The 20,263-nt window shown below is 36.7% G+C and overlaps 4 protein-coding genes across 5 annotated transcripts; 3 read left to right on the forward strand and 1 right to left on the reverse strand.

The window, feature by feature from the left end:
• The first annotated feature begins 722 nt into the window (after positions 1 to 722).
• On the forward strand, positions 723 to 6,126 carry MCM6 (minichromosome maintenance (MCM2/3/5) family protein). 2 transcript variants are annotated; one of them, XM_086256908.1, is made up of 17 exons: positions 723 to 996; positions 1,119 to 1,241; positions 1,332 to 1,494; positions 1,607 to 1,800; positions 1,903 to 2,098; positions 2,195 to 2,272; positions 2,467 to 2,696; positions 2,776 to 2,890; positions 3,065 to 3,139; positions 3,228 to 3,368; positions 3,564 to 3,767; positions 3,894 to 4,055; positions 4,139 to 4,194; positions 4,363 to 4,505; positions 4,591 to 4,719; positions 5,465 to 5,595; positions 5,685 to 6,126. In XM_086256908.1, the coding sequence occupies exons 1-17, from the start codon at positions 764 to 766 to the stop codon at positions 5,820 to 5,822; spliced, it is 2,511 nt and encodes an 836-aa protein (XP_086113034.1). In that variant the 5' UTR covers positions 723 to 763; the 3' UTR covers positions 5,823 to 6,126. The 2 variants fall into 2 exon arrangements, with proteins under 2 accessions (XP_086113034.1, XP_086113041.1); XM_086256915.1 differs by having other exon boundaries at positions 4,594 to 4,719.
• Positions 6,127 to 9,808: 3,682 nt separating this feature from the next.
• On the forward strand, positions 9,809 to 11,446 carry LOC147297505 (plasma membrane-associated cation-binding protein 1-like). Its single transcript, XM_086252858.1, has 5 exons — positions 9,809 to 9,956; positions 10,130 to 10,277; positions 10,397 to 10,486; positions 10,616 to 10,700; positions 10,812 to 11,446. Exons 2-5 carry the CDS (start codon positions 10,164 to 10,166, stop codon positions 11,186 to 11,188), a joined length of 666 nt encoding a protein of 221 aa, XP_086108984.1. The 5' UTR covers positions 9,809 to 9,956; positions 10,130 to 10,163; the 3' UTR covers positions 11,189 to 11,446.
• Positions 11,447 to 12,782: 1,336 nt separating this feature from the next.
• Positions 12,783 to 17,049, forward strand: LOC147297506 (transcription factor GTE1-like). Its single transcript, XM_086252438.1, has 9 exons — positions 12,783 to 12,901; positions 13,217 to 13,315; positions 13,698 to 13,913; positions 14,761 to 14,838; positions 14,988 to 15,212; positions 15,343 to 15,441; positions 15,607 to 15,665; positions 16,348 to 16,498; positions 16,660 to 17,049. Exons 2-9 carry the CDS (start codon positions 13,217 to 13,219, stop codon positions 16,834 to 16,836), a joined length of 1,104 nt encoding a protein of 367 aa, XP_086108564.1. The 5' UTR covers positions 12,783 to 12,901; the 3' UTR covers positions 16,837 to 17,049.
• A 645-nt stretch (positions 17,050 to 17,694) lies between these two features.
• LOC147297507 (S-adenosyl-L-methionine-dependent methyltransferases superfamily protein) lies at positions 17,695 to 19,633 on the reverse strand. Its single transcript, XM_086229072.1, has 3 exons — positions 19,498 to 19,633; positions 18,986 to 19,060; positions 17,695 to 18,863 (listed from the first exon to the last, which is right to left on the reverse strand). Exon 3 carries the CDS (start codon positions 18,849 to 18,851, stop codon positions 18,090 to 18,092), a length of 762 nt encoding a protein of 253 aa, XP_086085198.1. The 5' UTR covers positions 18,852 to 18,863; positions 18,986 to 19,060; positions 19,498 to 19,633; the 3' UTR covers positions 17,695 to 18,089.
• Positions 19,634 to 20,263: the final 630 nt, after the last annotated feature.

Below are 20,263 nucleotides of genomic sequence, written 5' to 3' on the forward strand. Positions count from 1 at the left end.
AAACTAAAAAGTTATTAAAATTTAATAGTTAAAATCAATGAACCTTTTTTTTTTTTTAACATGAATATATAATCATATTTCAATATAAATCGACTATTAAGAACAAATGATGTTTACAAATAGAAAAAGACTCATTACATATACCACTCTAAACTATGCCATGTTTGACACTCTGACCTCTAGACTCAAATTTTTGACACTTTACCTTGCAAACTCAATTATGTTAAATACTTTACTCCAAAATGGTTAAAAAATCAATCCATTCATTGGTTTTGCACATGTGGCGCTACATTGGCACCATGTGACTTTTTTACTTGAGACTATTTTCGGCTTTAATTAATGATTAACATGGCATAGTTTGAGAGTGATATCTGTAACTAGTGCCAAAAAAAATTCATTTTACTCTTTATATACCACGTAGGAACCAGTCGGTAGCCACAAATCACAAAATAATTTAGAAATTTGAAAATTTTGAAAAATAATTTAGATGTTGGGTGTACACATCAAATTGTTAGGGGGTTTACAAGCCTCTTGATATTTGTATTGGACTGGCGTCGAAAACTGGCGAAAGAGGCACAACTGGAGGCCCGTTTAGGATGCTAGCCCAATAACCCGTTACACGAGAGGGTGTTTTGGCGGGAAGGCGATGAGGTAGGACTCTTATTTTGGCGCCAGAAACCAGAAACCAGAAGCGGCGTAGAGAGTGAGAGAAACTGAGAGAAAGAAGGAGGAACGAGAGTGGGAGAGATCGCGACCAACAGAAATGGAGGCCTACGGCGGATACTTGGTGGACGAGAAGGCAGTGAGGGTCGAAAACATATTCCTGGACTTCCTCAAGAGCTTCAAGACACCAGAAGGAGGAGGAGTTGTTCTGTATTACGAGTCGGAGATCGAAGCTATGAGCAATAACGAATCCAACACCATGTTCATCGACTTCTCACACGTCATGCTCTTCAACGATCTCCTCCAGAAGGCCATTTCCGACGAGTTCTTGAGGTCCGATCCTCTTTTTCTTTTTCAATTTGGTCTTTTCGAAACCCTAACCCTTACAAAAAAACCCCATTTTATTTGATTTGTTAATTCGAGCGATCTATCGTTTAACCGTTTGATTATATTAGGTTTGAGCCTTATTTGAAGAACGCTTGCAAGAGATTCGTGATGGAGCTCCGGCCCACCTTCATCTCCGACGATAACAACAAGGACATCAATGTCGCCTTCATCAACGTCCCCGGCTCCAAGAGGTACTTGGTTCGGTACTCCCTATTTGAATAATGTGGTAAATATTTTGATTAAATTTTCAAAAAGGGTAAAAGTTTTTGAATTTACTCTAGGTTGAGGGAATTGGCGACAGCTGAAATTGGAAAACTTGTGTCGGTGAAAGGAGTGGTGACTCGGACCAGTGAGGTCCGACCGGAGCTTCTCCATGGGACTTTTAAGTGCTTGGAGTGCGGAGGCGTCATCAAGAATGTTGAACAGCAATTTAAGTACACTGAGGTCAGTGTATATTTAATGACCCAATTGCTTCTTTGGACATAAATGTAGTTCAATTTTCATTTTGACTGTTCCTGGATGATTCTCATTTGTTATTGTAATTGTGGGGTCAAAGCCGACAATCTGTGTCAATGCCACTTGCGCAAATAGAGCAAGGTGGGCATTACTCCGGCAAGAGAGCAAATTTGCGGACTGGCAGAGGGTGCGAATGCAGGAGACTTCCAATGAGATACCTGCAGGGTCCCTTCCCAGATCGCTGGATGTTATAATTCGCCATGAGATTGTTGAGAAGGCCAGGGCCGGTGACACGTAAGCAAAGTCAATCCCTTTCCTTGAAGTACTTCTGTTTTCTCTTCAACGTACTAATTGTGTTGGAGCTACATGTCTGCTCCATTGTACGCGCACTTGTAGGGTCATTTTCACGGGCACTGTGGTTGTGATACCAGACATATCGGCATTGGCTGCCCCTGGAGAGAGAGCAGAATGTTCTCGACAAGCATCCCAGCGCAACAATTCTATGGGTGGACATGATGGAGTGAGGGGTCTTCGAGCTTTGGGAGTGAGAGACCTCTCCTATCGCCTGGCCTTTATTGCTAATTCAGTTCAGGTTAGTCATTGAGTGGATTGTATTAGCAGTTCTGGTTATGAGATTGGTATCTTTCTATGATCTGTGCTTTCTAATTGTTTTTCTTGTTTCCCTCAGATTTCTGATGGTAGACAGGATATTGACATCCGGAATAGAAAGAAGGATGCCGATGACGATGACAACCAGCAGTTTACTGTTAGTTCAACCTTTTCAATCATTTCCTACTTCTTACATTCATTTTGATTTCTGATTTCACTTTTGATGCTTAAATTGAACTTGCTTGCCATCTGTTTTTTTTTTTCCTGGAAGTTATTAGTTCTCTGCATAAAGATTTAGTATTTTCAGGGAACACACTTCAGACCCACAGTTTTGCTTCATAAATTTGGCAGGAGGAAGAGAAACAAGAAGCTCAAAGGATGAAAAATACCCCTGATTTCTTCAATAAGCTTGTTGATAGCATTGCCCCAACTATATTTGGCCACCAAGACATCAAGCGAGCAATCCTGCTTATGCTTCTGGGTGGCGTCCACAAGTTTACTCATGAAGGTATCAACTTGAGAGGAGATATCAATGTTTGTATAGTTGGAGACCCCAGTTGTGCAAAATCTCAGTTCCTCAAGTATGCCCCTTCTCCCTATCATTGAAGTTCTTGTAGTTCAGAGATATCCACTTCTTATGCTGTTCTATATCAACTGTAGGTATACTTCAGGAATAGTTCCAAGATCTGTTTACACATCTGGGAAATCCTCCTCTGCTGCTGGTTTAACTGCAACTGTGGCCAAAGAACCAGAAACTGGGGAATTTTGTATTGAGGTAGGATTTAAATTTATGTTGCTTCTTGACCAATTTGCAAATCTTTATTTGATTCTATGAATCATGGGTTCTACCTCAACTTTTTGATACTGCATTTCCTTCTTTCCCATTGGTAATCTCTTGGCGCCTCTGCTTTTAAATTGCTGATCATATTCACATTTGATCTTATTTTAGGCTGGCGCATTAATGCTTGCTGATAATGGCATTTGTTGCATTGATGAATTTGACAAAATGGACATCAGAGATCAGGTAAATTTTGTATTGTTTTATGTTACCCCATGACTTGACATATTATGCATAGAGAAACTGTCAATATGATATGTAAGTGGTCTTTAAGGTTGCAATTCATGAGGCCATGGAACAACAGACAATAAGCATTACAAAAGCAGGAATACAAGCGACACTGAATGCTCGAACATCAATTCTTGCTGCTGCCAACCCGACGGGGGGGCGCTATGATAAATCTAAACCCCTCAAGGTATGCATGTTCTTGCATCTGCAAGCCTACTAACTGTTTTAAAAAGTGCAGGGCCGTTCCCCTGGGCAACGTCGCCAGAGGAAAATTATTTTTAAATAGTGAAATGCTCATGTCCTAGTCTGTTACAGTAGCATGATTATAAAATCTTGGAGTTTGTTTTTTAATATGGACTGATCACTTCTTTGTTTTTTTCAGTATAATGTGGCTCTTCCTCCTCCTATTCTCTCAAGGTTTGATCTGGTATATGTTATGATCGATGACCCAGATGATGAAACTGATTACCACATTGCTCACCACATTGTAAGAGTACATCAAAAGCGTGAAGAGGCACTCACTCCTGCATTCACTACTGCACAGCTGAAGCGTTATATTGCATATGCTAAAACTCTGAAACCAAAGGTCTGCTTTCTCTACTTCCCACAATCATGACCTCTCTCTCTCTCTCTCTCTCACACACACACACACAAATCTTATAGATATTTGCCTTCAAGCTTTGTTTTTACAGAGCTAAAATAAATTATGCAGTTAACCTCAGATGCTAGAAAGCTGTTGGTGGACTCTTATGTTGCTCTCAGAAGAGGTGATACTGCTCCTGGTAGTAGAGTTGCGTATCGCATGACAGTTAGGCAACTAGAGGCGTTGATCAGACTGTCAGAGGCCATTGCTCGAAGTCATTTAGAAACTCAGGTGCCTAAAATTGTGGCAAGTTATTTATCTGGATTTAAGATTGGGTACATGTTTTTCTTATACTTAAGAAATAACTCTTACAGGTAAAACCACCCCATGTCCGTTTAGCAGTGAGATTGCTGAAAATGTCAATAATCAGGCAAGAAAACAATGAGACTAACTTGATTTTTCTCTTCCTCTCTCTCTCTCTCTCTCTCTCTCTCTCTCTCTCTCTCTCTCTCTCTCTCAAACACACACACACACACACAAAATGCACACACGCACACATGTTCTGTGGCTATAATGTGTGTGTTCTTTTGCCATTCAGTGTGGAATCTACCGCAATTGATCTGTCAGAGTTTCAAGAAACTCGTGACAATGCTGAGGCTGATGATAATGGAAATAATGGTACTGATCCAGTTGATGATGAAACAAGCAATGCCAGAGCTGAGCCAGCTTCTGGGGATGCTGGTATGAGCATAAGACCATTATTTATATATGCCTTCTTCAATCTTTATCTTGGAATGATCACTTTATGTGAATTATGATGGTGCAGAAGTGGTTAGAGCAGGTTCTACAAACCAACAAGGAAATAAGCTTACACTAAGTTCTGACTATTTTGATACGGTTACCAAGGCCCTTGTCATGTGTCTTAGACAACATGAAGAAGCTGTTAGACAAAGTGGTAAGACATTCTTATTAACTTTTATGTAATCATGAGATGTAAGATCAATCTGTCTTTATAATGCTAGTTCCAATTACCTAATGCCAAAAACACTCCCAAATAACTGAAAAGCGTTTTATTTTTTATAACGTTTGGAAGAAATATACAAAAGTGCTTTTGAGGTTAAGGAAGTGCTTCTTAGAGAAGCACCTGATAGTGCTTCCTCAGGAAGCATTTCCAAGTGAATATGTAAGAACCACTTGAGTTTTTATAAATTTTTAATGTGCTGCTAATAAGGGGCCCTATTAACAAAAATACTATTGAGTGAAAGTGCTTAGCAAAGAAGAACTCTCGAATAGGCCCCAATTCTTTCTAAATCACTAAGGATCCATTTAGATGCAATGATTTAAAAGAAGGGTTTTGGATTTGATAATGAAGCTAAATTAGTTAAGAAAGTCTTAAATGGCTAGATACTATATATTTGCAATAACTATATACAATGAATCATTGGACTGGCCAAAAAAAAAAATATATACAATGAATCATTTGAAATCCATGTGTTTTCTTTTTACTTAATATGGATATTTATGTATTGTGATAGTTCAATAACAATCTAACTATATAATATTAACTAAATCCCTAGATTTGAATTCACTCCTTCCAGATGGACTCCAAGTCTTATTCTGATATAGAAGTACTTCGTAATCAATACCTAGTAATTCACATCATTTTCTTGAACAATTTGAGGTTTCCTTGTTTTTTGCAGGGACAGGGCTGGCTGGAATGAGGCAGAATGATTTGATTCAATGGTATGTTCGTCAGCAGAATGAGAAAAATAATTACAGTACCCAGGAGGAGGTACTTAAGGAAGTTTCCAATATCAAAGCTATCATAGAGGTAAAGTACAGTTATCTTAGTGTAAGAGTATATCATATTATCTGGATATAATAGCTGTTATTTGTTATTAAAAATTGCCTGTAATGCAGTGTTTGATAAGAAAAGAAGGAACTTTAATAGTAGTAGATGATGGTAGGCAAGGAGCAGAAGTTGGAGGTGCAGGGCAGCCATCAGTGTCCAGAAATAACAGAATATTGGCTGTGAATCCCAACTATGTCATAGAGTGATGTGGTTATGCTATTAAGTAGGGAACCACTGAATCATTTATTGTCCATAAGTGCACATGGTGCCCTGTTCTGCACGAAGTTTGGCTTTATCATGTTGCGGAAAGAATTTGTTGCAGTAAGAGAACAACCAGTAAGTTCATCAGAGCTGCTGAAAAGTTGGTACTGTGACTACTGTCATTAGCACATTGCTAGGCTCACCCATTATACCATGAAAGAACGAATTTATGATTAACTTGACCGCTCATTTATATATTATTCTCTGCTGTAACCTGGGATCTAAGACGATGTTCCTTCCGGCCTGCTGAAGTAGGTGTACTGTGTCTGGCATTTTAACCCAATCCATGACATGAAGCAGGTGTACTGTTTCAGTTTTGCATCTTTTATTTCACATTGTTGACATGAATGAAGTTTTTATAGATGAATTGTGACAGATTGGCAGTTTCATGTTTGCCTTTAAAGTTAAATTTTAACATGCATAACATGATTATATATGAAAATCCAACAAAGTAAATGGTGCCAAGCCTTGCCTAGCTTATAAACGAAAACATACAAGCATGAAACATGCATACATGTCTCTGAGTTCAGGGCTGCTCTCTTTTAGGGGGAAAAAGTAAAAAGAAAAGAAAAGTACATATATGTTCTTTCAAGCCTGTGGTGCAAACTGTTCACTGAAAATTAACAGGGTTTTGTTTATTTCGTTAGTGAAAAGGAAGAAGACAGAAACGTCTAATTGAGATGCTTAGGTTGGAAAACACCTCAAAGCAATATTAAATTATTAATTATTAATTAGCGAAGGCTAGTCTAATCCATTTAATCTCTAATCAGTAATCACTAGCTTTCATTTTCAGAGTGACATAAGAGTTGATGAATATGTTATGTTATTTTCAATAGAGTTTTGCACTCAAACGCTATCCATACGTCATGTTTTGTGTCTTCTTGAATGTTTTGATTCAACTTTTGATTAAGGCTGAAGCAGTTGACGAAGACTGCATAACTCTTTAAAATTTGGTGCACATCTTTCGCGGCACTTGATGAGGATTTGTTTGGGACTATCACATCCCTCTCTCAAAAGATGTATAAAGGTCCAGAATTTCATATACATAATATTATGAGAAGGATATCACGTATGACAGTAACATGCAATAATTTTTTATGAGTAATATGCTCACACCGTCACATTCAATTTTTTTTTTCTTTATGTTCAAATGCTCACACCCTAATTATGTACTCTTGAATCTTTCTTGGTCATTATTGTTGAAAGTATATTGGTCAAAATCCCATTTCAAGACAATTACTAAAGGACACTGTCAATGGACATGACATCTGGGTAGCATTTGATCACTTCTCATATGGATAATTGGATATTTATGAGTATCAATACCACTTCCATTCTTATCCTCAGGCGCACACGGTGGGAGCACTTATTAATTCAAGTATTACAACTTAATTTACAAGTTTTATTCATTAATTAGCATTTTTATATTAACTAGGCAAGAGATGACATAGCCTCAGTTATGGCCTTTGAGGCTCTTCCTTGTAGGAGAATACTATAAACTCCACAAAACTTAAGATACCTTTCAAACAATATATAAATATTTATATTACTTATATTGATTCGATTGCTTTGGTTTGATTTGATTCTTATATATAATTGACAACTGTTGATTGGTTATATAATCTTCAAATCCAATCTAATTAAAAATTGTTAAAATTCAAACCAACCTAATAGATTATAGATTGGATTAGTTTTTTCACAGCCTTATAATGAAAGCCATTATTATTTATTAGTGGCAGCCAGCATACTGTTCGCTGTTAAATATTTGATCAAGCATTTCCTAATTTGCAAACATTTGTACAAGAAACCAATCAGGTTTTGGTCACTATTTTACCTCTCTTTGTTCAAACTTTAAATTAAGTTCAAGCGCACTCGTTTTTTTTTTTTTTTCTTTTAAAGGAAAAAATAAATGTTGGCACAATTCGTTGAGATTAGCAATCTGGTTTGTTAGAACCCTTACCCTCTATCATGTTTAAAGATTACAAAGGTTTGAAGTCAATAGCTGAATCTAGAAGAAACAAAGACAAAGAATGGTAAACATATATTTTTGGTCCACAAATCACTTTATCATAATTAATACCATAATTTTCATTTCATCACTGCTCAGGATGAGGTTGCTTTGGGACTGCTCACCAGCCTTTTGTTATAATAATTATGAAGGGTTGGATTTAGCTTGCTGAACAGGTCATTTGTGAAGTCACATTATTTTTATATTTTTGGGTATAGAAATCAGATTAATTTAAGCTAGGTGGAATTATAACTTCTGAGTGTATTTTTTTTCTCACATTAACTTCTGCATAATTATCACAATTTTTTATAAAAAAAAAAAAAAAAAAAAATTGAAGCAAGTGTTTGCATTACATCTATTTGATAAGACTCTCCGTTTCAATCTTAATCCTATTCCTAGAATTAGTCTAACCTTGAGTTCTTGACCATTCTTGATAGGGAGATAAATATATATATATATATATATTAGTAGTAATTGGACCTTAAAGTTACAAATATTGTCCATAGAATTAAGAAAGATAGATACTACATGATGATGTCTGCAACAAGAATAGATGTTGGAGAATTTTACAACAGTCAAGCTACAATTTTGTCATGGGGAGGCAAATGGGTGGCTGACAAATTAATTAGCAAAGATGGCTGACTAATTGTTTATTAAAACCCCCTAAACATTTTGAAGGATGTTCTCACCTGCAATACTTCCCTGAAATTAATATAATAGCAACATGGTAAAACAAACCCAGGTGGCACATTAATGTCGCTCTTATATATAATACATAAAAATGTCTGTTTTGAAGACCCAATAGATAAAATGTCTGTTTTGAAGACCCAAAAAATAATTAATATATCTACAAACACACATATTTACAGTGCTGTTTCAGTCTTTCATGTAGTTCTTCAAAATACTATATATCAATCTGCCTGTGCATTCAAACAAAGATATGCAGCTATTCTCTTTGCATAATCAATTAGAATATTGTCAATTCATGTGATATACCTTTTATGGTACCCAGTTGAAATTTATCCAATGTATGTAGCTATGGTAGCTTAATAAAAGCTAAAACCTGTCCAACCCTACCACCATAAACTAATCCAAGTTTCTTGTCTCCCACTCCTTGTTCTAGCCCAAACACAAAAATTATAATCAAGCCCCATGTGGATGCAAGCTAGGCTAGCCAGCTATGAGCTATCTATCTATGCATTTTGCATACATGGTTTTTCTGATTCATCAATCATGACCCTTTTTTTTTTATTTGTATACATTCAAACAAAGAGTAACATGGCATCAATTCTTGTCCACTTTGTCATGGGGTCATGGGGGTTGGTTCGTGAAGAAATTTGCTGACAGACAGTCATTGACGGCGTGATTGGTATTTGTTAGTATACCAGCGAAGCCACGTGTGTGAGAGAGAGAAGTTTTGTGAAGCTGAAGAAGAAGCCAAAGGAGAGGAGAGAAAGAAATGCATACACGTTACAATTAAATTACAGATCAACATCAAAATTGGCAAACCCTTTTAAGGGTCCCACATTAATATGATATCTTCCTCCCTTGAGGCTTGAGATGATTGCCAGCTGTCACCTCCCCCCCCCCCACAGGGCCCACACCCCACCTCTCTAATTCCCTCTTTCACCCCTCAGATTCCCCACTTATTTACACCCCACACCACTGACCACCCTGGCCTTGAATCATACATGGAATTATATATGAATCATCCAAACCTACCTCTTTTTGGTGGACTGTGATAGCCCTTGTAATCTTGTATTTAAGTGAGTGGAGCTGACGGCGGAGGGTAGGAGAGGTCATTTTGCAAGGGAGGTTGGCTGGAATCATTGAATAAGTAGGTATTTTGGTAATTAACATGGAATCCTAGGGGCTTTTCTGTGGGAAGTATGTCTATATGTTGATGCCACATAGCAAAGCTTTATGTGGCTTAGTTTGGAAGGACAGTTGGCTGCTACAGTACTTAAGCATTGCATTGAGGGGGACTTTGATAGCTTGATTGGAGACTACAACAACAGAGAGACAAAGAGAGAGAGATAGAGTGAGGGGAAGAGATCATACAACTAAGTAGGTAAGATAGAGAGATTAATCTTATCTTAGAGCTTCATCAAGTTCTTTGTGCTCTTGCAGACTTTAATTTGTAGTACTAAGTTTTGATATTCTGCAATTATATTTGTGACTATTTTCCTTGACTTTTGATATCTAATTTCTTCTCTTTGTTTGGATTGTTATTTTTTCTTTTAGCCTTGTTTTTGGGATATTTGAGTTTAAAAAAGAGATGGGTTATTGGAAATCAAAGGTGCTTCCAAAGATCAAGAAGGTGTTCGAGAATAAGAACAGTATAAAAAAGGCTGAGGCTGCTGAGGCTTGCAAGTCCTTTGATGAGACTAAGGTTTGCTAATTACTCCAAAACTAGATAGCTAGAGAGCATTTAATTTCTGCCTGTATTATATTTCTTTTGGCCATATATTTTTCATATGGTATTAATTTGGTCATGTTAATTTGGTTTAGGAGGAAATAAGCAAGCAGTTTGAAGAGAAGAAGGCTGAGCTTGAAGCAAAAGTAGTTGAAATATATGAAGCTGCCTCTGCTGAAATCAAGGTCAGATAAAAACCCCATATGGAAACAAAGGCATGAGTCATGACTAAAAACAAATAGACAAATAATAAAAGAGTGAATTGATCATGGCCAATTAACTAAGGCTGCTTCTTGAACTTTCACCATAAACAGGCTTTGATTAAGGAACGCAAAGAGGCAGGGTTGAAGAAGTACTCAGCTGCAGTCGACAAGTTCCTTGAAGAGCTTGCTAAAATAGGTATATATTAATCAATCATACTTAATTTTTTTGTGAATGCTCTCTGCCAAATTAAAGTCTTGTGCATTTACTTGTTGGGTTAAACTAATTAACATGTATGCATGAACACAGAATTTCCAGGATCGAAACCAGTATCGGAAGCATCATCAAAGTACGGGGCAGCCTACGTTCCAGGCCCAGTGTTCTTTGTTTTTGAGAAGGTGTCAACTTATATTGTGGTAGAGGAGAAAGTGGAGGCACCACCAGCAACAACAGAAGCCAAAACTGAAGAGGAAACTAGTGGAAAAGAAAAGGAGATTGTAATTGAAGAAGAGAAGAAAGAAGAAGTAGTGGAAGAGAAAAAAGAAGAGGTGGTAGAGATCAAGAAAGATGATGAGCCAGAGTATAAGAAAGAAGAGGTTACAGAGAAGAAGGAAGAGAAAGCTGAGCCAGCAGCCTACGCTGAGGAAAAACCAGTAGAAGCTGCTGCAGAACCAGCAAAGGCTTGATCACAACATGAACATCAAGTACAGTTGGAAATTAAGTCATCCCCCAAGTTTGTGTAAAAGTTTTATTTGAAATCAGATTTGATTTGTTATTCTTTATTATTAATACTTGTAATCTATTTCGAATATTTGTTTTTCTTTGATTTTCCAAAGCTTTCAATATTCATGTGTCTAGCTAGCTCTCTGTACTTATCAATTATATATATTCTATATATGTGTCTGTGAATTACTATGTATGTAATTTATACTTTGATTACAGTACAGAGACAAGCATTGGTTGGGAAATTCATGAGTTAGTTCTATCTTCTTATCTAGTTCCTGTTAGTACTGTATTAATTCTTACTGTTCTTATGGCTTACTCTATGACTTGGTTCATTCATATTAATTGGCATGCAACTTGATCCAACTAGTCCAGTATAGTCATTATTGGAAATATTCAATGTCATGTACAGCACTCAATTTGGTTCATGTGGAACTGAATGGCATAAGAATCAGGTCCTTAGTTGTTGTCTTCTGAATTGTGATGACCCCATAAAATTAAATCAAAGCCGGGAATAAAGCTAACTAGCTGTATATATCATTTGCGCACATGTTCAATATAGGCAAATGAAGTAACTGGCTTGGGTCCGAAAGGTTGAGCCCCCAAATTTATAGTTATCTTATATACATATATACTACGTTAGGCCTAAATAATGCATATAAAAGATGGAACATCCCATAAAAAATAGTTCGTCTCAAGCCCCTAAGATTTCAGGATCGGCCTTAAACTTATCATGCTTAATATAAACGAACATTGTTCAAATTTCCTATTGCGCACATATCATCATTATTGTATAGGAGATATTATTGTCTCTTATTTAAAGGACTTAATCATTGTGGTTATATGAATCTAATGTTTTAATGCATTTATAGGCTCCTAGTTTAAATAAGTTATAGGGATGATTATACTAGTATTGACAACTGTCTTTATCAATCTTAAGTAAAAATGTTAACTCTACCCTTATTACTTTACACATTTTAATAATAGATTTAAAAACTAATGATAGGATAGTAAGTACATCACGCACGCTACTCTCAACTTATCCACTTTCTTTAATATAAAAAGAAAAATTGATCCATTTTCATTTTATATGTACCACATTCTCTCTTTTTACCGCGACTCCCGTCATATTTTACACATATTTTGTTCAATTTATCTAATAAATAATGAAGAAAATTACGGTATAAATGTACACATAAATAACAAAAAAAAATTAAATAGGTATATTAAAGATTGTTTACACCTAATTTATGAAGACAAACGTATATATCATGTGGTTTTCTTTTCTTTTTGCACCTACTCCTTTCTCTCATTTCTCTTAGCTCAATGTTTTCTTCTTAAAACAGAAAGTGAAAAAAAATGAATGGTCACTCATTTCCAAATTAGAAAAAAGAAAAAACAGTAAAAGTCATGACAGCAATAAGCTATGAATTTAAAAATAAGAAAAGGTTATATTGGGCCGTCTAAAATGGTTAAGACAAAAAGTAAGAGCCCAAGCCCAATGAGCGGAGGATGCACATAAACTATAAATACGAGCCCAAAATCCAAAGACTTGGACTTCCTAAGGATCCGAGATACACAACACTGACTGGGCATCAAGTTCTTCTGCTTCTTCCTGTCACTGCGGCACTGCTCTCTCAGTCTGACAGACGCAGTATGCGTCTCTGTCCCTGCAGGTACACACCCATTTCCATATACTAAACAACTATCTATATCTATGTATGTGTTTGTTTGAGAAGAGAGAAAGGGTTGCAGGGTCGAATTGTATATGTATGTACTCTCTACCTCATTTCGTTGATCCAAAGAAATGGGTTTTAGGGTTTAACAATAAAGATGTAATCTTTAATTCATTTGCATCAAAATTCACCGATCTTTCTCATGAATTCAACTTCTTCAATTGGTTTTTCTTTTTTTAATAAGAAAAATGAATTCCAGAGAATTAGAAAGATTGGAAAGAATCTTGGAATGATTTTGCATTGATCTTCTACCAGATGGAGCCAGTGAGTTCATCAAACCCAAATGCTGATGGTGCGGCTGAAGTGGAGTGTTTTAGGCATTCTGTTGATGAAATTTCGGGAAAGGTTGATACGGTGAGGCTTTTTACCACCAATTGGAAACTAATAAACTGTTTATGGGATTAAGAGGCTTACTTTTATCATATAATTTAGTTGGTGTTGCATGTTTTTCCACTCCAATGGTTTTTCATCATGAATTTCAAATGTTTATCTGCATAATATTGTTCACGTGACCTGTCCCACCAGTTCTTGCCTAAAGTTAATTATGTCCAGCTCCACCTTTTGGTGACCTTATGCTTCTGCCGCTGCAGCCAATTATTGGCTTTGACAGTGGCTTATTTAAACTGTGTTCTGTGCAGTTGTTTCATTTATGCAGTTTTGAATTTATTGGCATGTTGCATTTGTCTGGAATTTTAATTTTGTGAACAAATTGACTTTTTTTGTTGTTTACTTGCAGCTTGAGAAAAGAGTGAATGAGGTTGAACGGTTTTACTTGACTACTGGCAATGTGCAACTAACCACTCCAAAAGGTAGCACGATTGTGAAGGAGAAAGACAGGGATAAACAGTTTCATAGCATTAAGAAGCAGCAGCAAGATGCATTGCCTAGGGAAGCCGCTGCTACCAAGAGAATGCAAGAGCTTATGCGGCAATTTGCCACAATATTCCGTCAGGCAAGCACCAACCCTCTGCAATGTCTCATAATATATATATATATATATATATATAGGTCACTCAGCAAAGGATGCAAGTACTTGGGTATATTCTGATGAAGATATATGCTTTACATGTTAGGGTTCTCACTTAACTAATGCCTTCATATGCTTATTAATTATTTTCTTTCTTGATAATATTGTTGGAGTCTGTTCTTTTGATTTTTTGAAATAACTTTCACAGAAACTTTCCTAGGGAAGGGCAAAAAGTGAGATGATACAGTGTTGGGAACACAATCAAATATGCATGGTCAAATTTATGACATTGTTTTTTTATGTAGGTATTAACTTCTTTTGGTAGAAGACAGAATCACTTAGCCTTAATACTGAGTAGTAAATAGCAGACATTTTTGTAATTGCTATAAAAAGCTATATATTTTTATCAAGTTGAAAGGATACTGTCAATTTCATGTTAAATGACTAAATGAGAGAAATTTAGGTGGCACTTGTCAGATCCTCTTGCAGATTATCTGAATGAGAGAAATTTAGTTGGCACTTGTCAGATCCTCTTGCAGAAAGGCAAAGGGAAGGAGACTCATAAATGATGGATTTTTTTCTTGCTGAAAGAAAATTATATGTTTCTTGATATAACAAATTTTCTGATACTTGATAGTACTGCTATATCTATATGAGTGAGGTACCAACTACATATGTGAGTTGACTTTGATCTTTTCTCATTCTGTAATGTGTATATGGTTTTGCCTTAAATCTTCCATTCAATCTTTGACGCTCAAACAGTGATGAATATCATTTATCGGGTTATCTGGGTTAATCACTAGTTAACATTGCTTTACTTGGCATTTTCCAGATCACTCAGCACAAGTGGGCGTGGCCCTTTATGGAGCCTGTAGATGTTGAAGGTCTGGGATTGCATGACTATTATGAAGTAAAGAGCTTCCTTCAGAATTTTTTGATTGGCGACAGTCTTTCACTGAATGTTATTCATTCTTTATTCTAAGTCATTTTCATTTTGAATAAAAAAACAAGAAAATCCCTTCGAGGGTATGCCTAATTTGTTTGGGTGCCTTATATTAGGTTATTGAGAAGCCCATGGACTTTGGTACCATTAAAAATAAAATGGAAGCTAAGGATGGTGCTGGCTATAAGAATGTTAGGGAGATATATGCTGATGTGAGGCTGGTATTTAAGAATGCAATGAAATATAATGATGAAAAAGATGATGTTCATGTGATGGCCAAAACGTTGTTGGAAAAATTTGAAGAAAAATGGCTACAACTTTTGCCCAAAGTTGTTGAAGAGGTAAATTGCTAACCCAACGAATCTTATGTTGGACTTCCTGGATCTAGTTACCAGAATTATTTAAGGACTTTTAAGTTGTCCTGCTCTATTGTTTCAGTAACTTTCTGACTTTCAACCTAAGTGATTCTAGGAAACGAGGCAAGTAAGTGAGGAAGCAGAGGCACGACTAGACATGCAACTTGCTCAGGAGGCTGCTTATGCCAGCATGGCTAAGGATATAAGCAATGAGGTTTGTCAATATTAAAAGCTTCGTAGTAAATTGTAAAGCTTCTTATCTTTTTTCTCTTTATTCTAATTTTCACAGGCATCATGCACTGACAGTCAAAAGTTTAATTATCTTTGAGTAAATTTGGACACATGCATTGAACTACTTTTTTTTGTCATCCTTTTTCAGCTTCTTGAGATTGATGTGTATTTGAAGAATCTCAGACAAATGGTGGTTGATAAGTGCAGGTTTGTTAAGAACCCATTTCAATCTGAAATTAAACTTAATTGCTTATGTTCTTAGCCTGGGTTTCAAACATATTTACTTCTAGAAAAATTCATATCAAAGATAAATCTGTTAATGAAAGGATGTGCCCCACGGGCAAGCATGAGAAGCTTATTCTTTTTCCCTAAAATTGTTATTCATCTATTATGTTAATATGGTTGATTGAGGTAAGATTTTTTACTGTAGTTGAAGGGCAGTTCAGACCTCAGAAATTATTTAAGTGTTGAGCTCACTTTAGTTATTACATTAGTGAATGTGGATTCATTCATTGTATACATGCACGTGCTCATTTGTGTGTTCACAGACGCAAGTGTGAACACACAACAGACAGAGAGAGTGAGAGTGAATGAGTCTGGAAGTGTTATTTTAACACTGTTCAATCTTCATATTCATAGCATATCCGATTGGCATTCATCCTCTTACTAAAGTTGGGTGACTTGGGTCTCATGGAATACAAAATTTAAGCTATTGATGCGTGGCAAACTGAGATACGTAACTTTATTTCTTGGGTAGTAACTATGAATGAGCATCACTGAATCTAGCATTTTTCTTGCAGCAGCATGTGTGTGGCCTAATTGTGTCTGCTATTTTAATTGATTGTTTTGGCACCAGTGGAGAATATATTTTGACTGTGGATTTATTTAGGAAAATGTCTACCGATGAAAAAAGAAAACTTGGGACAGCTCTCACACTGTTATCTCCTGAAGATCTCAGCAAGGCTCTAGAAATAGTCGCTCAGAATAACCCCCACTTCCAAGCAACTGCGCAAGTGGTGGATCTTGACATTGATGATCAGGTCATTATTTGTTTATCTACTTGTTTTTGCTGTGATCTGGAAATTTGAATTGCATGTTGTCATGCATTATCACCCACCCTATTTAAGTTTATTCAATTTCTTTGGCAATGCCATGTAATTCAGATGTATCCTCATTTTTTGTCTCCCCTCCCTCTATGCAGAGAGAGGACACATTATTGAGGTTAAAGGTTTTTGTGAAGGATGCACTCAAAGTTCAGGGACAAAGTTCTGAATGCGTGGGTGGCAACAAAGTTGCCGCCTCCAAACGAAAGAGAGAGATTTGTGATGCTCTTGCCAAGACTGCTATTAAAAGGACTAAAAAACTCTCTAGTTTGTGATCTTGCTTGCACTTCAGGTGACTTCGTTCAGCTACTGCATTACCAGAGAAATTGAAATGTAACTATGTGCCGGTTTTGACATGGACAACTCTGTAAATCTCTTTGATGAAAAAGCTATTGATCATTTACTGTATAGATTTGTTCTATAGACCAATCAAACTTCTCATTTTCTGTAAAGAATATACACATAATCGGACTTGTATTTGTTTTCTATGAGTAAGCACACCCGCTTGCTTAAGGAATGTGTTCTGTCCTCCAGCACATACTTGTTAAGGGTTTGTTTGGGTTGTAATCATACTTGTTTCCTTGAGATGCACAACCTTTCTGTATGAAAATTTGGTGGCAAGTAGGATAAAGGTGAGCATATATGTCTTTGCAGCATACTGTGGTTTGTTATTGCACTACGGGGTTTGATTGGGTACGCTAGTACATATATGAAGCTTGTTGCCACCACCCATCAAGAACTATTGCGCCCCTCATTTTCTTAATTTCTGCTACCATTTTAAAAAGCTCTGAGTCATCACCGGACTTTGAAAATTTGAATCTTCACTAAATAATTATTTCAATTTTCACATGTCCAACATAATTGAATGATGTTACAACAGAACTTTCATCGACAGTTTTGTACACTTTTGATCTATTACTGCCAAGCATAGAAATTATGAAATTTCAAAGACCTACATTAAGTTCTCTATGATGAAATATAGCTTTGAAATTAAGAAAACTGAACACAAGTGAAACCGATGATTGTGATATGTTGAATTGGCATCAACCATTGACACTCTCAAATAAAGCCATTGATTCTAATTTGAAAAATGACCTCAGCTTCTAATTTGGACCCGAGTGGAGAAGCAGATAAAAGCTATAGGGTCTCCACATCTCAAAAGTCAGATACACATTGAACTTGCTAAGGAGGGTGTACTTTAAGGCGTCGATTTAGGCTGTTGAAACCCTAAGCCTCAAGCAAGCAAAGTAACTTTCATGAAAACAAAAATGTACTGCTTGAAGGAACTTTAAGGCTTTAAGACAAACAATACAAGGGAAAACGTACTGCTGCTCCTTAGAGAACAAAAATTCAGTGCTTGCAAGTTTTCATGAAAAATAAACTTTCATTTCAGCAAGCCCCAGAGCAGCACCAAACGATTCAAGGTGGGCTTCTTACATTCCAACAAAAGTTTCCAAAAGTCAGAGAAGAATATGAGAACAGAAACAATTTATCCATCCTGTACACACTAGAAAACTTTCTCTATTCATCAGCTACTGTTGCTGTTACTGCCTCTCCAAAACGACATTCTAGGGAATTGTGAGAGCAAAGACTCCATGACCCTTGAAGGAACTGTTTTGTTTGTTGCCATTTCCTTTGCCTCTAATTGAGAATCAGAATCCCGCCAGAATTTGATGACCTGGAGATTCTCTTCTTCCGTCAACCTCTGGACAAGGATTCTGGAAGCATAGCCCTTCTCTCTCATTAGAAGGCAAATCTGGGAGGGATTGTTTTCTGTAAGAGTGACCATGTACAACCAGCCTTTCTCTGACAATAGATTATCAGCAATAGGCAGTATCTTATCAATCACACTACGTCCATTCTCCCCACCAGCCCAAGCAGCGGCAATTCCTTCACAACCCACTTCATCTTCAGGGGTCGGAACATAAGGTGGGTTCACAACTATTACATCAACCAATCCTGCCAGACGCTTCTCCAGTCCTGTTGCAATGTTAGTGGTTATCAACTCTGCATGAACCCCGTGTGCTTCCAGTGTCTCACGAGTCACCCTCACCGCATGGGGGTTGATATCAGTTGCAAAATAGTGTGCCTCCTGGCCAAGAATAAGAGCTAGAGAAGCAATAACATATCCACTGCCGCAACCCAGTTCCAGGCACAATGTTGGTTGATGCTGTAACAAGTTGGCTCGATCAGCTAAAAGAGCATCTACTAGAGCAAATGAATCATCACATGGTTCATAAACCTCAGGATGAGAGCTGACAAGGCGGATTTGGGCAGTTCGGGAGGACATCTTGTACAGGACCTATCATAACAAAGTAGTTTCCAGTAAGACTCAAAGATTAATGAATTCGGAACATAAACTCAACACCCAGAACCAAAATCTCTGAGCATGACTATTTGAATAAATGCTAAAAATTCTCTTACCTGCCCATCACTCCATTGCTTGCTAGTTTGTACAGAAAGTGAAGAATCTTTTATGGGTTCCAGCTCTAGATAGCTCTAGTGTGTGCCCAAAAATAAAAAAGCAAAACTCACAAAATTAGCTTTTTAACATGAAACAAAAGGGGGAACACGCAAAAATAGCATTTGAACACTGTAAATAATCATGGTACAGTTTTAGTCACAGAAATGGTACTTTTAATAAGATACTTCACCATTAAATCATTCCTGAAACTTCCTCTGAACTTAACAATACTCTAAGAAAAAAATTGGCATGCCCAAAATATCAAGGATAAGCAAATGGGTAATTCAAGAAAATACTAATTACGATTTATGATGCTGTCGGAGTTGGGAAGGAAATCAAAATATAGTAAAATGATGCAGCGATGTTGTTGTTGATATAAGAAATTGCATTACAACAAGAACTGACTGATAGAAAGGAGACAGCTTCAATAATAAAATTGCGAGTAAAGAAATTAAAAACAAAAGTTGCGTACCTTCAAAGACCAAACAACAAGAATTGATTCTCTTCCCTTTCTTCTTCTTCTTCCTCTTCTTTGCAGTCTTGCTCTGAACTGTTTTACTGTTTTAGGGATTTTGGTATTACTTTATTAATATTCCATCAGGTGAAACTGTGAAAGCGGGAACCTGTAGGTTGGAGCTGGGTGGGCCCGTGTTTTCACCACATTGGGCTGAGCCGGCCCAATTCTATTATGTGCACTGAGGGCCCAAAGACACGAACTACAATTAAATCAGAGACACAGCATTCCTTCGGGCAAAGACACAAAAGTAGAGATGAGAAAAGAGGAAGTGGAGGCAAGAGTGAGTGATGATCCTGTTGAGAGCTGAATCCACCTCAACTGCAGACTCAGAAATCGTTCATCAATTTCGGAACAAGGTAGAGACTTAACTTCAATCACCGTCCCACAACCCAAGTTTATTAATTATAACAGTAACACGGTAACATAGTATAATCAGTCCCACGTAGTTATAACTTATAATATAGGTAAACACCAAGACTACCGAGTTTATATTTTTCTGTATAATATCAATAATATACACTCATATTCATTGCCAACCAGTTAAAATGTGAAGAGTTTGATTTTAGACGAAGAGATTCACGGGAGGAGTTGATTCTGGTGAAACCTTAGGTAATACGAGGTGTAATGTGTGTCTACATTGTTATGTTATCAACTCTTTGGCAAAAAAATATTACCTTATATTTATATATAAATATTCACTTGCTATTACTCTAACATATAT

This window comes from Dryas octopetala, chromosome 1 (assembly GCF_963921425.1).
Source record: "Dryas octopetala chromosome 1, drDryOcto1.1, whole genome shotgun sequence".
Classification (NCBI taxonomy): domain Eukaryota; kingdom Viridiplantae; phylum Streptophyta; class Magnoliopsida; order Rosales; family Rosaceae; genus Dryas; species Dryas octopetala.